At 41.3% G+C, this 14953-nt stretch overlaps 1 protein-coding gene across 1 annotated transcript in view; it reads left to right on the plus strand.

Annotated features, from left to right (window-relative positions):
• The window catches only part of Sidt1 (SID1 transmembrane family member 1), an 85324-nt gene that overhangs the window by 56562 nt on the left and 13809 nt on the right, over positions 1–14953 (plus strand). The window contains exons 11-17 of the mRNA XM_042676870.1: positions 4764–4832; positions 6384–6529; positions 7877–7950; positions 8943–9009; positions 10827–10900; positions 11833–11956; positions 12164–12281. Of these exons, the coding sequence (XP_042532804.1) occupies positions 4764–4832; positions 6384–6529; positions 7877–7950; positions 8943–9009; positions 10827–10900; positions 11833–11956; positions 12164–12281 (672 nt within the window). The remainder of the gene's footprint in view (positions 1–4763; positions 4833–6383; positions 6530–7876; positions 7951–8942; positions 9010–10826; positions 10901–11832; positions 11957–12163; positions 12282–14953) is intronic.

The raw sequence follows: 14953 nt of genomic DNA on the forward strand, positions 1-14953 counted from the left end.
TCACCTCTGAGAATTTTCAGAAAAGAATTCAATTATCTGATCTTATTACAACTAAAATTTTCAACTGTGCTTATTTTTGCAATGCCTATTTGATCAGCATTCATGAGCTATTTTGCAGAGTAAGAATTTGAAAAAGGAATGAGGAGGACTTGATTTTTAAGACCCATGTAACAGATGTTACCTTCTGTTTTCCACACTTCACTGAGTCCACAGAATCTTAGAAAAAGACACAGGAACTCATCCCTGCCCCCTCGCAACACGACATTTCTCTCTTTGCTGGAAGGTTGCTCTTTTTTTGTTTTGTTTTTCTTTTTCTTTCTTTCTTTCTTTCTTTTTTTTTTTTTTACATTTGTCTTCCTTAAACTCAGCATGTCTATTTTTCCAGCCACCCAGGCACTTTGCTTGGATAAACATTCAATTGCAAATATATAAGACCGTCAAAGAACACCTGCTCTATGGCTTTAAAGTGCTAGTGCTAATTTCCCTTTTATTTGTGAAATGTTTCAGGAACTTTATCGACTGGCTGGATCTCATTGTTTGTTCCTACAACACTCCCCAAATTTGCTATTATTTTAGGCCTTGTTGAACTTGAGCATTGGATTCCATTTAGGTACCCTCAGAATGGAGGGATCTGTTATTTTTCATTGTATAGCTAATGCCATTTTAGTATTACAATAATAAGAAAAGAAATTCTATGTTCAGAAGGTCTCTGGAAGAACAAAGCATAAATCCACTAAACTGACACTTAAACCAGATTATTGTCTAAGGTCAGGAAGGCTATGAAAATTAGCTAAGAGTTAGAAGCACCCTTTGGATAACAAGCAGAAACAAATGAGCAACTGAAAAAAAAAAACGTAGACATACCACTGACATTTATATAATTGTAAGCAACAATAGCAATCACAAGAAAATATACCTGAAACCTGCTTAGACAATAAAGAGGCTCCTATGCCTTGAAGTCGGAACAGAGGGTGGACCTCAGGACTGAAGGAGTCATGAGGCTCTGGTCCCTTTTCCTGCCATTCCCTTAGTTCTGTTTCCCGGTTGGGGAGATACATCTCACCTGACAACGCCGGAGGGAAGGAACTATCAGAAGTCTTCAGCATGTTAATCCTCCCAATCCAGGAGCATGGGAGGTTTTTCCATTTCCTTAGTTCTGCTTTAATTTCCTTTTTCAGTTTTTTTTTAAGTTTTCGTCATAGAGGTCCCTCACTTCTTTAGTTAACTCCTAAGTATTTTATTTTTTGTGCGGCTATTACAAAAGGAGTTGGTTTCAGACGCGCTACTTTCTTTGTATGTTCTTCCCCCGTGGTACAACCCCTGTTGTCACTGTATTAGATTCCCGTGTCCTGCATCTTGCATATACATTTTTCTAATTTGGGGAGGGGGAGGGAAATAACAAAATACTGAAATAAGGATACAGGATGACCCATTGAAAACAAACTTTACAACTTTGCGGGGGGGGGGGGGGGGGGGGGGAGGGAGGGAGCAGAGTTGGGGAAGTGGGGAGGAAAGGGATGGTAGGGGAAAACAAAGGAGGGGTAACAATGCTCGATAGGAAATGGACTCATTACCTTGCTCATGTAACGGTAACCCCTCTGTACAGTATCTTTACAATAAAAATATATATTAATAGAAAAGAAAAAGAAGTCTCTGGCACTTTCTGGTGTTCCATGGTCTAGAGTAGATCGTATACTTACTATTAAACTACTCACTGAAGGAGTAAGTTTACCAACACGTTACACATTAACCTGCTCTGAGAATTAGTGTGAGGCCCTGTTTCTCTGAGAGCAAGATTTCTCAAACTCAGAACTATTGGCACTACAGGCAAGATTGTTCTCTGTTATTAGGGTTTGTCCTATACACTGCAGGGTGTTATTCACCTCACCTACTGGATTTCAGTACCACACTTCCTCATTGAGGCAACTGAAAATATGTCTCCAAACACTGACAAATGTTCTTTTAGGGCACTACAGCTTCCTTCTTGTCTCCACTTTAAAAAATCAGTGCATCAGCTGCCAGAAGCAGAGATAATTGGACAAAGTGCCAGCTTAGTGAGCAGGAAACTACAGGAAGCTGGTCCTCCCCTGTCTCATGACCACTAGTGAGATAAGACCTAGCTGTTTAAAGTAAGAACAGGCACTAAGGAGCCCGGGGTTGGGGAGAGAGAGAAGAGAGGAGAGAAAGAATGGCCAAGGGGGAGGAGAGAGAGAGAGACAGAGACAGAGACAGAGAGACAGAGACAGACAGAGACAGAGACAGAAAGAGAAAGAGAGAGAGAGAGAGAGAGAGAGCACCAAATGGCCCAGAGTGTCCAGTGACTCACATGTGTAACCCTAGCTACTATCCCTTTGAGGGATACATTCAATCCATTCTAAACCATCGTGCCAATCAAATGCTTCCCTGGAAAGAGACATCACCAAATTGGGTTCCTAGCAAAAAAGCAGGATCCATGTGAGGGGGAAAAAAAAAGAGGAATTTGGAGGACTCAACAACAAAAGACTTCAACAACCTCTCTAGCAAATTGTAGCCGCAGAGTGTCTCAAATTGCAGTTTTGTCTCTCCACTCTTCTTTTCCTAAACTTCTTTTGACTTTTCTTGTGCCAGCTTTTTTTTTCCTTGTAGAGGAGTTTTATTTTTACATCTCTCTGTAAAGATGAATGATTTTCTTCACTTCCTCCTCAACTTTTGAAACACAAAATGAGATTTCGTTGGGTTTGGTAACCAGATGGCATGAAAATTAAATTTCATGGCAGCTAGCTCCCGACATTTCTGACTCCCTCTCCTACAGCTTCACAGACAGAAGGGGGCAGGACAACCACAAATATGAAGTCTCTGAAAGACCCAAACACGCTCAACAGGAAATTAATTTGTTCTCTTCATATGGAGCATTTAGTATAAAAACCAGACATGCAAGAATATGCTCTTCTGTGAGGGAAGCAGACAGATGGCAAGTGACGCTTCCACAGAGAAAACCATACTAAAAGTTTCCTCATGAAGATGAGCTCATTCACAATCCTGTGTCTGCTATTCTCAGCCAGAACATCTCGATCTGTCCTATAAACTGTTATTTTGTGTTTAATTCTGCTTTCTAAATACTCTACAGCTAAAAATGTAAATATGATCATACTTGAAGTTTGGAAGGAAATGCTTTGGTTTGGTTTTTTTCATTCAAACTCTAATGTTGGGGATCAAACTTAGGACTCCACAAATGCTACGCAAACACTGTTACAGTAAGCTACATTCTCAGTCTACTTTTTTTTTTCTGGTTGTGGGGCTTGAACTGAGGACCTAGGTACTATCTCTGAGCTTTTATGCTCAAGGCTAGTGCTCTCTACCACATTGAGCCACAGTTCTGGTTTCCCGGTAGTTAATTGGAGATAAGAGTCTCATGGATTTTTCCTGCCCAGGCTGGCTTCAAACATGATCCTTAGATCTCAGACTCCTGAATGTCTAGGATTACAGTTGCCTGGCTTCAGTCTGCTTTTGCATTCTGAAAGACCTTACCCACAAACAAAATTGGTAAAATACCCCATACAAGCTGATCTCATATGTAAATTGTGCAGAACCAAGACCACGCAACCTAAAACACTTTTCTGCCTAACACTTGTATTGTGCATGAAAATGTGGTTTATCATAGAACTATGCCTTAAAGTGATCAGGGTCAGCCAGCAGCTACACCAGAAGCCTGAGCTTGCTCAGTGTGAGTCACAATAGAGCTCAGAAATGTGATTCACTAAAGTCAACAGACCTATCAGTGGCCTTTTTTTTCTTCTTATTTTCTTAATGAAGGCATCACCTAAAAAGATAATAGTTTGTTTGTTCTCTTGCTCTGATTTTAGTTGTGGATTTTTCTTTTACATAACACATACAAAAGCCAAGATAGCATGTTAGCTCATAGACTTTAAGACGTTTGAGAGATACTTTTCTCTGATTCATGTGGTAGGTTGACTACAGAGGTATCGCTAGACTCTCAGAGCTTTAAAATCATTCTCCCTGATTCTAGAACTATACTTCATTAGAAAGGTTTGGGGGACCGTTAACTTACAGTCTACTTTAATCTCGTTTTGAGTGACCAGATGGCAACATTTATACCTGTTCTACATCCTAAATATCTGCCAACATAACCCATAATTCATGCTATCATCATTTATTGCTCTTGGTAGTGGAGCAATTTCCTTCTTACGTAGGGTTGAGATACTCTTAAAAGGTATAACAAATAAATCCCAAACTCCTGTGACTTAATTGGAGAAATTTATTTCTGGGGTTCTTGTTCAATAGATGTCCTCACAGTCATTCCAAACTCAGGCTCCTTTGACCCTGTAGTTCTTCCAGGAACCAGCTATTTATTTATTTATTTATTTATTTATTTATTTATGTCGGTCATGGGGCTTAAACTCAGGGCCTAGGTGCTGTCCCTGGCTCTTTTGCTCAAGGCTAGTGCTCTACCACTTTGAGTCACAGTGCCACTTCTGGTGGTTAATTAGAGATAAGAGTCTCATGGCAGTTATCAAGGCAGGGAAGAAAGAACTCTGAGCTAGGAGCTAAATGAATTATTTATGTCTGTTCGAGCTCTGGGGAAAAAAAAAGTCTCCCGGACTTTCCTGCCAGGGTGGGCTTTGAACTACAATCCTCAGATCTCAGTAGCTAGGATTACAAGCATGAGCCACCAGCACCCAGCTATTTTTTTTTATTAGTTTTTTAAAGGGTGAGTTAGAAAGTATGTTAAAGTGTTTGCCTCTGGATTTTTTTTTTCTCCACAGGCTCTGGAAATATGGTGTCACATCCCATCTCTGCCAGCACACCTGAAGGAAGCAATTATGGGGCCATAGGTATTTGCTACATTGAGTCTAATGTTGGGACTGTTTCCTAACTTTCCAGAGATTAGCATACAAAGGGCCTTTGGCCTCCAGTCACTCTGAGCATCAACCTCATCCTATGAAACTGTCTTTTATGTATAAGATGAATTGATTGGAAATATTGGAAGGTTTCTGCCAGGCTGACTTTCTGCAGTTCTATTTTCCTTCTTTTGGGACTTGCTAACTGCAGTTTTTGCCATCAACTACCAAGCGCTGGGGAACGTTTACATACCCAGCCTGACTGTATGGCATGGGAAATGCATCACAGCAAGCCTGACAACAATTGACCGGTTGTTTCATTCTCAGGTGTCAGAGGAGTAAGGGCCAGCAGAAGACTAAGACAGTGCTGCAGGTGAACATGGCTGTGGCCTGCATTTGGCTAACTTCACACCTGAGCCTGCTCACTGCCACCCAGTCATTCCCTTGCCAAACCCAGAGGTCATTAAACAGCTGAAGGGAACAGAATCCTCAAACCTGTCTTGTGGGAGTAGACATGCACTGAGCTGCCTGACCCTTCCATGGTGCTTCTAGGCCTGTGAATGAGGCTTCTTAAAATATCCATGTGAACTTGGCACCGGGGGCTCACATCTGTAGTCCTAGCTATTCAGGAGGCTGAGATCTCAGGATCACAGCTCAAAAAAAGCCAGCCCGAGCAGGAAAGTCCATGAGACCCTATCTCCAATTAACCACCAAAAAGCCTGAAATAGAACTATGAATCAAATTGTAAAGCACCAGCCTTGAGCAAAAAAGCTAAGGGACAGTGCCCAGGCTCTGAGTTCAAGCCCCGGGACTCTGTTTCTAGATATCTCAATGTGGAGAGACTAGGAGTCCTGTATTCCTTCCCTGTCATTCTGTAACTGAGCATGTGGGCTCAGTGTAGGCTACTTATTTTTAGTTCTGTAAAAACAGGATTTTTTTTAAACATCTGAAAAGAAGAAATAAAGCAGAAGGTAGGCTCTGCTCATGTGCTCAAGCTGCACAAATTCCATCTGCTCTAAGAAACATTCATGGGAACAGAAGAATCCTGCTTCCTGAGAATGTTCTTTCCATTATATAACCATAGACATAGCATGTGAGAGATGTCTGCAGATAAATTCTCTATCTGTGAGAAATGTATAGCTGCTAGATATGTGTATGCATACACATATATGTGATCGATGCTATACATAACACATAACAGCGTGCATGTGGATGTTGGTATCTTTGTGTTCATATTTTAAAAATATGAAACATGAAATCTAAGCACAATGTTATTTTGCATCCAAAAAGCTAAAAGAGCAGATGCCTTTATATCCTAATATGCATTCATGTGTAGAAATAGAAAGTTAATTATAAAGATAGGAGAAACGGTGCGGGGCAGGTGTGGTGGGGAAACGCAAGTCCATTGAGAAGACATATCTCCTGTTAAGGAATTCTTGTGGACCAATATGGAATTTTCTAGAAGGTGTCGATCTGCTTTATGCAGAAGAATGGGTTCCATGGGCTGTTCTTGGCTTTTCATGGCAGATGAGTTTTCTGTTTCAGATGAGTCAAACTCTAGTCCTGGGAGGCAGGTGTCCTCGTCTGAGGGTGGGCAGCCATGCCAGTCAGACACGGACAGTTCCGTGGAGGAGAGCGACTTTGACACCATGCCTGATATCGAGAACGACAAAAACATCATCCGTACCAAGGTACCCCTGCCTGGCTCTCTCTCCTTCTTCCTTCCTTCCTTTCTTTCGTCTGTCTTGGGGCTTGAACTCTGGGCCTAGGCACTGACTCTGAGCTCTTCAGCTCAAGGGAAGAGCTTTACCACTTGAGCCACAGCGCCACTTATGGTTTTCTGGTGTTAATTGGAGATAAGAGTTTCACGGACTTTCCTGCCTGGGCTGGCTTTGAACCATGATCCTCAGATCTCAGCCTCCTCAGTAGCTAGGATTATAGAAGTGAGTCACTGGCACCCAACCTGGCTATTCCTTTTGAGAAGGCAGAAAGTTTGGCAGTAGAATAAACTTCACCAGTGTCTCGTTTTCTGTCAGTTCCCTTCAGGAGAAGTCACTTTTCCCAGAAGGTCAAGACAGACCTTAGATATAGACTAAAGGCCGTCCTTTGTTAATTAGCACCTGTTTCCCTTGGGTGGGTTTGTAGTGGGGGAGGGGGTGGAATGAACAGAATAGTAAATATTCTTAGTATCTGTAGTTGCTGACTATGGACAAGAAAGGATGAAGGAATTCAAATAGATAGAAGAAAAGGTTCATTGAGGGCTGTATCTTGAAAAGCTCCCTGTTTTTGCACACATCAGAAGTAAAGCTCATTTCCTCCTTGCATATATTTATTATATGGTGTGGTACCCAGTAAAAGAATTACACACTTTCAACCACATGCAATTTAAAAATTAATTGGCTAACTCTGGAAGTAGGAAAATCAATACTTGAGATACTGCATTCAGTATTCCTAGACTTTTCCAGTTTAGCCAATCCTCAATATTCCAAGAAAAATATTAGGATTTTGGGCCTGGGAAGGTGGCTCAGTGGTAGAGTGCTTGCCTTGCATGCATGAGGCCCTCAGTTCGATTCCTCAGCACCACATTAACAGTGAGGCTGAGGCTCAAGTGGTAGAGCGCTAGTCTACAGCTGAAGAGCTGAGGGACAGCGCCCAGGCCCAGAGTTCAGGCCCCACGACTGACAGAAAAAAAAGAAAAGAAAAGAAAAAAAGAATCAACAACAGTTGTGGGGGGCCGGGGGGGGGGCGGAGGGGAAGGGATGGGAAGGAAACAAAGGAGGAGGCAACAATGCTTGATAAGAAATGTACTCATTACCTTGCCCATGTAATTGTAACTCCTCTGTATGGTATTTTCACAATAAAAAAAAAAGAAAAATATTAGAATTTTATTAAGATATCCTAGGAGAAAACAAAATTCAAAGAAAAAGTCTTATTGAATAATTTTAACCTCTAGTGAAGGTTTAAATCAAAATTCGTAAACTCTATCACATACAAGCAAAGTCAAGTATAATTTTGCATTCTCTTTTTCTTGGCACTAGATGTTTCTGTACCTGTCAGATCTGTCCAGAAAGGACAGGAGAATCGTCAGCAAAAAATATAAGATTTATTTTTGGTAAGTAGATGGCTATAGCTCCCATAAAAAATCCTGAATCACTCGTTGATGGATTCATTCATTCATTGTAGTCCTAGAGATCAAAGCCAGGGTCTCACACATACTAAGGAAGTATTCTATCACTAAACTAGATGCTCAGTTCCTAAATTATTCCAAGTTAGAAGTTTTCTAAGTAAAAGCCATAAGCAGTTATTTCACAAGGTGTTAACGTTCAATGAGGAACCATGATAGGTATTGATACCACCAGTTAATGGTAAAGAGACCACTGTGATGGTCATAGACCCAACCACGCAGCCAAGAGCCTGACCTACCCGGAGAGGCCCCTCCTCTAGGCAGACTCTTGCTCTTCTATTATTACATTTCCTGCTTTTTCCTGAGGAAGGCCCTTTCACCTTGGAAACAGATAGAGAAGAAAGAGGGATGGAGGGGCCCTATGAAATTTTATAGCACAGGCTATCACTTTGGAACTGAATTACGTGAGAGAGCTACACCCTCTTCATATGATCCTCAACTATTACTTGTAACTCTGAGCACTTTAACAACATGCAAAAGAAATAGTCTGTTACTAATCAGGTGGTTTCATCAGAAGCAAGGTTTTACAAATGGCTGTACAAACAGGAAGGGAAAAATAAAGCCTTATTAATTGTTGAATGCTTATCTTCAGCCACACCATTTCAGTTAATACATTCAGTGTTTTTCTCTATTACCAAACTATATGGTAACCAAGGGGTGCATTTGTTTACTCCCCTTCCTTTCCCTTCTCTTTCCTCTTCTTTCCTTCTCTTCCCTTCCCTTCCTTTCCAAAATGTTGTGCACCAAATACCCAAATGCAAAGAAAGGGAGAAGACAGGAGAAACAGGAACTCCATCACCTACTTCTAACTGCTTTTGGAAGCAAACTATGGATGGAGTTATGGGGTGGAAGCACTCCTTTGAAAACACTGAGCAATTCCATGGTCATGAGAAGTAACTCCATTCTTTCTGTCTACATAGGAACATCATCACCATTGCTGTGTTTTATGCACTGCCTGTGATCCAGTTAGTCATCACCTACCAGACAGTAAGTGCTGCCCCCAATCTGAATCCCAGCCTCCTTCCTGCAGGAAAAATCTCCAGTGTGACCCATGGGCAAAGACTTAATTTGGGATCAGCCAAGTATTAGTTTCCCATTTGGGTGCCAATAGGACTTCTCCATTGCTTCATGTTGAACTGATCTCTCACCATTTTTTCCTGGCAGAGTTTGAGACAAGGTTTGGCTACGTAGCCCAAGTTAGCCTCAAACTCTCCATCTTCTACTTCCATCTCCCAAGTGCTAAGATTACACACACGTGTCACTATGTCTGGCTTTTACTGACTTTGCCAATCTGTTCTCCAAGGGACTGGAGACAACTTTTATATTGTCTATCAACCTGAAATGATTATCTTGTACTCATTCAGTCCTTTCAGTCAATTACATCTGTTATTTACCAGCCTGAGCTGGTAATCATGATTTCTGAGCACCATGAAATAATGGAAATCAGGGTAAAGTCACACAAATTTTCCATAAATGATGATGGACACACCATTTAGAACAACACGGGCTAAACTTTCTTTATGCAATGGTTCTTAACCTGTAGTGTGCATTGAAATCACATGGCACACTTCTAAGACTCTCAGTGTGCATTCTGTTCCTCAGACCAAATAGACAGGAACTCTGAGAGTAGAACAAGCATTAGTATTGTTTAAATCAAAACTGATGCCAGGAAGTGGTAGTGTGGCTCAAGTACTAGCATGCTATCCTTCAGCAATAAAGCTAAGTATACTTGGGCTGGGAAGGTGGCTCAGTGGTAGAGCACTTGCCTTGCATGCCTGAGGCCCTGGGTTTGATTCCTCAGCACCACATAAGCAAAAAGAAAATAAACCGAAGTGGCGCTGTGGCTCAAGTGGTAGAGCACTAGCCCTGAGCTGAAGAGCTGAGGGAGAGCACCCAGGCCCAGAGTTCAGGCCCCATGACCAGACCCCCACCCCCACCCCGCAAAAAAAAAAAAAGCTAAGTAAACTCATAAAGCCCTGAGTTCAAGCTCCAGTCTGGCACCATAAAGAAAGAGGGAGAGAAAGAGAGAGGGGCAGAGAGAGAGACAGAGAGAGAGAGAGACAGAAAGAGACAGAGACAGAGAGAAGGGGGGAGGGAGGGAGGAAAGAAGGAAGGAAGGGAGGAAGGAAGGAAAGAAAGAAGGGAAGGAGGGAGAGAGGGAGGAAGGAAGGAAGGGAGGGAGGAAGAAAGAAAGGGAAGGTGATTCTTATGTACAGCCAGCCTTGAGAGCTAATGGTCTGAAAATATTTAGTCCATTCCATACTTGTTATATAACGAAGACAATGTTTTTATGGGGTTTGAACATCGATGTTTATAATCTAAATATTCTCTGCATGCTTTGGACCCTGTCAGAACCTACAGCTGTGTTGTGGCTTAAGTACATTCTTGGTGGAAAAGGGAATGACTTCGAAAACTGAATATACCTTCTCAGTGGTTTTCTTTTCTAACGGAAAAGCTGTTCCCCTCAGCTTTAATCTAGAAAATAGGATATAACAAGACAGACTTCAAGAGCAAGTATCCATGTTTCCATCAGTTCATAGTCCTTTTATTATGATAATAAAGAACCCACACTTAGTACTTCCATCTGAGGTCAACTACTGGCATACACAGACCATTTTCATCCCAAGCAAGAAATATGCCAGCAGGTGGTAATGACTCATTCCATCCCTGCTAAGAAGGAGCACTGGCTGCCTCGTGAACCACTGACAGTGTACCTGCCAGCCTTGTCTACATTTTGTGAATTGGGGGGAGACTTAGAGGCTGGAGAAAACCCATAATTCCTCTTCTCACACTTGATTTTCCAGGTGGTAAATGTCACAGGCAACCAGGACATCTGTTACTACAACTTCCTCTGTGCTCACCCCTTGGGCGTCCTGAGGTAAACCCAGTCCTCTGGATGCACGTGAGGCTATTTTAATTCTGTCTAATGTGATGTCATTGTCTCCTAAAAACACTACAAACAATTGGGGTTAACTACTATCATTAGGATAAAGAAGAATTAAACCCAGAAGTTGAGACCAGGCATGCTTTGCTCATTCCTGGGTGAGTTCCAGAGGCAATATTCCTAAAAATAACCTGATGAGGAGTAGGTTTTTGGAACCTGTAGGTCAGGTATAATCCTAGCTGAGATGGCATATGTTCATGACCAGCATGTCTTATTTAATCAGTTAGTCTCCTGAGATGGATATTATAATTCCCTACATATTATGCTTTTCTGCTCAGGCTTACACAGATAAGGACTTGCTGAAGGTACCTCTGCTATTAATAACCTACATCAGGTCTTGTCCCCAGGACTGTTCTCAAGCCAATCAGAATTCAGTGAAATGAAAAGAGCATTTGCCTGGAAGGTGGGAACTTTCTTTCTTGGCCCAGAACCGAACCAACCTTGACTTACTAAAAAAAAGCTGTTGGCTCTGATCAGCTGGCATTTATTCTGTAATTAACAATTAGAGATCTGAATACTGATACATAACCAGGGTTCATCTGGGAGAATTCAGTCTCACAGCACAACTCAAATGCTTAAGCAGCTCTCCTTGGACTCATATTTTGCCTGTGCCAGCAGGGTCGAAGGAGACCAGGAAGTTGTGAGGAATGCTGATCAAGCAGCCCTAAGGGGACATAGACATGTTACCAAAAGCTAAGTATGTATCCTAAAATGAAAGCGTTAGGTTAAAAAGTATTTCTGAGAATTTTCTAATCCTGAAATCATAGGGAAAGATTAGTAGTAGGAAAAAAAAAAGAATGCTGAGTTCTCTTATTCATTCATCTATGCATTAGTCTCTCTCCCATTTTTTTTTTACTCCTGTACAGTGCCTTCAACAATATTCTCAGCAACCTGGGCCATGTGCTTCTGGGATTTCTCTTCCTGCTGATAGTCTTGCGCCGGGACATTCTCCATAGAAGATCCCTAGAAGCTAAGGACATCTTTGCTATGGTGAGGAGAGAATGGGAAAAGCAAAGATAGGAGCTGGATGGACCATGATCCCAAATAGTACCTGAAAGCAGGAGGGGCATCTGAGTTGACAATGTGGTGCTCTATAATGTCTAATGAGCTCCATGATACCAGAGCAAAGGCTTCCAGATTTTGTAGATATGTTGCTAACTAGTGTCTTTCTGTTGACCCCCCTTTCTTCCATTTCAGGAGTATGGGATTCCCAAACACTTTGGTCTCTTCTATGCTATGGGCATCGCCCTGATGATGGAAGGAGTGCTCAGTGCTTGTTACCATGTCTGCCCTAATTACTCCAATTTCCAATTCGGTAATCAGACTTTACATCAACCATACAGATTTGTATAAGTCTCCTATAAAGGAGACTTATCCAGGTTCCTTCCAAAAATGCCAAGTTCAAGTTTTCCAGAGCTAAAAAGAATTTTGTGTGAGCTGCAGCCATCTAAGAGCACCTCACCACACAGCATAGTTTTCTACCTGTTGTACCATTTTTCTTTTTGACCACCTTTTAGACTAGAAAGCAGTCAACCCTGAGGATGATCCCCAGGTGTGTTCCCAAGGCAGACAATGGGTCAAGTATTAGGTGGCAAGCCTGTTAAAATCCACCAACGGACTTCTGGAAAAGCCCTTGGTGCAACTTGGCATAATTGAGTAGCTAGACTGTTCTGGGGGTGAAAGTCATAGAAACTAACTGCTTACATAGTGGAATAAAGAGATGTCTCAGCTCATGGTCTGAAGGATCCAACTTTGTGTGATCCTTTTGGTTGTACCCTATCTGTATGTTGGTTTCATCCTGAGACTGACTTCTCTCAGGGTGGCCAAAATTAAACATAGGAGACCTTGGCCTCATGTCCCAGTCTCTAATTTCAGAGGAGGTTTTGAGCTGGCTTCCAGGAGCTTTCACTTAGGAGGAAGGATTTTTTTTCTTTCTTGGAACCCCAAGATAATGACTTCTCACACCTCAGAAACTTACACTCATGGGTCAATGCCTGAATCCGTCACTAAATGCTGGCTAGTTCAGACTGGGTTGTTATACCAATCAGAAAAGGGGTAAGATTACATTTTTACCAATCAGGCCCATCCCTGAGCCAAGGGTGGTGCTAGCTTTTATGAAGCTGAGGTGCTGAGTTGAAAAGAGGGTAGATGGATCCAAGTTTGTATTGAAATGCTGTTAAAGAGGAAGGGTGGGCGTGGATGGAAGAACACATTCCTATAATCCCAGCATCTAGGAGTCTGAAGCAGGAGATTCAGAGTTTGACGTTACTCTGGGGTACACTGTGAGATTTTGACTCCACAAAACAAAGAAAAGTGAAAACAAGGAAAGGAAAGGAAAGGAAAGAGAAGAGAAGAAAGAGCAGAATTGGTCAATCAATAACATCTTCCTTACTCAAAGATAACCTTTTCCTTTGGTGCCAATTTGGGGCTTGAACTCAGAGCCTAGGTGCTGTCCCTGATGTTCTTTTTTTTTTTTTTTTTTTCATTTGCACACTTTATTTATTTATTTTTTATTTTTTTTAATTTATTTTATTTTATTTGTGAACATACTGTACAGAGGGGTTACAATTACATGGGCAGGATAATGCGTACATTTCTTACCAAGCATTGCAACCTCCTCCTTTGTTTACCCTTCACCTCCCTTCCCAGCCTCCTCCCTCCCCCCCCCAGTCCCAATCGTGAGGTTCTTTTTGCTCAAGGCTAGTGTCCTACCACTTGAACCACAACTCCATTTCCAGCTTTTTAGTGGTTAATTAGAGATAGAAAGCTCATGTGCTTTCCTGCCCAAGCTGCTTCAAACCGTGATCTTCAGATCTCAGCCTTCTGAGTAGCTAGGATTACAGATGTGAGCCACTGACATCCAGCTAAAATATCATATTTTTGAGTATTTTTCTTAGACCTACTTTTTAATAAAACAAAAAAAAGTGGAATAAAGTTGAGCCATTTTGAACCTATTTACTGCAGCATTGACCAAACTTATTCTCTTCTTTCCCAAAAGCAACAAATTTGATTAATTTAGTATTTATCCTTTGAGTTTGTTTTTTTGTATTTCTACTACATTAATTTATCACAGTCTGTTCTGAAATCTTCACTTTTTATTCAACAATCAGCTTTCATTCAACAATGACTCAATTCAAATGGAATCAAGAATGTGGAATTTATTTATTTATTTATGGGCCCAGTTGTGGGGTTTGAACTCTGGGCCTGGGCGCTGTCCCTCAGCTCTTCAGCTCAAGGCTAGCACTCTACCACTTGAGACACAGCACCACTTCTGGCTTTTTTTTTCTGCTTATGTGGTGCTAAGGAATCAAACCCAGGGCCTTGAGCATGCAAGGCAAGCACTCTACCACTGAGCCACCTTCCCAGCCCGAATTCATTTATTTTTAAGGAATGTCATATTCCATTAAAAAAGATGTCACATTTATCAACTCCATTGGACAACATTTAGATGTTACCAATATTTTACTGTTATATAGAAGACAATGAACATTTTTCCTATATTTCCTTGTACACATGAGAGATTTCCGAGATACCTAGAAGTATAAGTTCTGTACATCAAATCACCTAGTTTGTACATCTGTTTTGCTAGAGACTTACCAAATTTCTCTCCAGAGTGTTCATTCCCATTTTGCTGTGAGAGTTTCAATTTCTCCACATTAGCATTAGCATTTGTTATCTTCAGACATTTAAGGATTTTTTTACTAATTTTTTTGAGTAATAGGGAGCAGTGAATTGATGTTTTACTTTGCATCTTTATAATTCTAATGCAGCTAAGCTACATTTAGTGTCCAGTTTTTGCCTGTTATTTAACTGTCAGGATATACAATGCACAACACACACACACACACACAGTAGTCAATGTATTTATATTTCAAGGTATTGAGAACAACCTTATACGCCTACCTGCACTCTTACTGTCTCACGCTCTAAACCATTACTGTTCAGGATTCTTTTGTTATGATTGTTAACATCAGCCTTTAAAATACT

This window comes from Dipodomys spectabilis, unplaced genomic scaffold, assembly GCF_019054845.1.
Source record: "Dipodomys spectabilis isolate Male_0828 unplaced genomic scaffold, ASM1905484v1 ptg000032l, whole genome shotgun sequence".
Taxonomy (NCBI): domain Eukaryota; kingdom Metazoa; phylum Chordata; class Mammalia; order Rodentia; family Heteromyidae; genus Dipodomys; species Dipodomys spectabilis.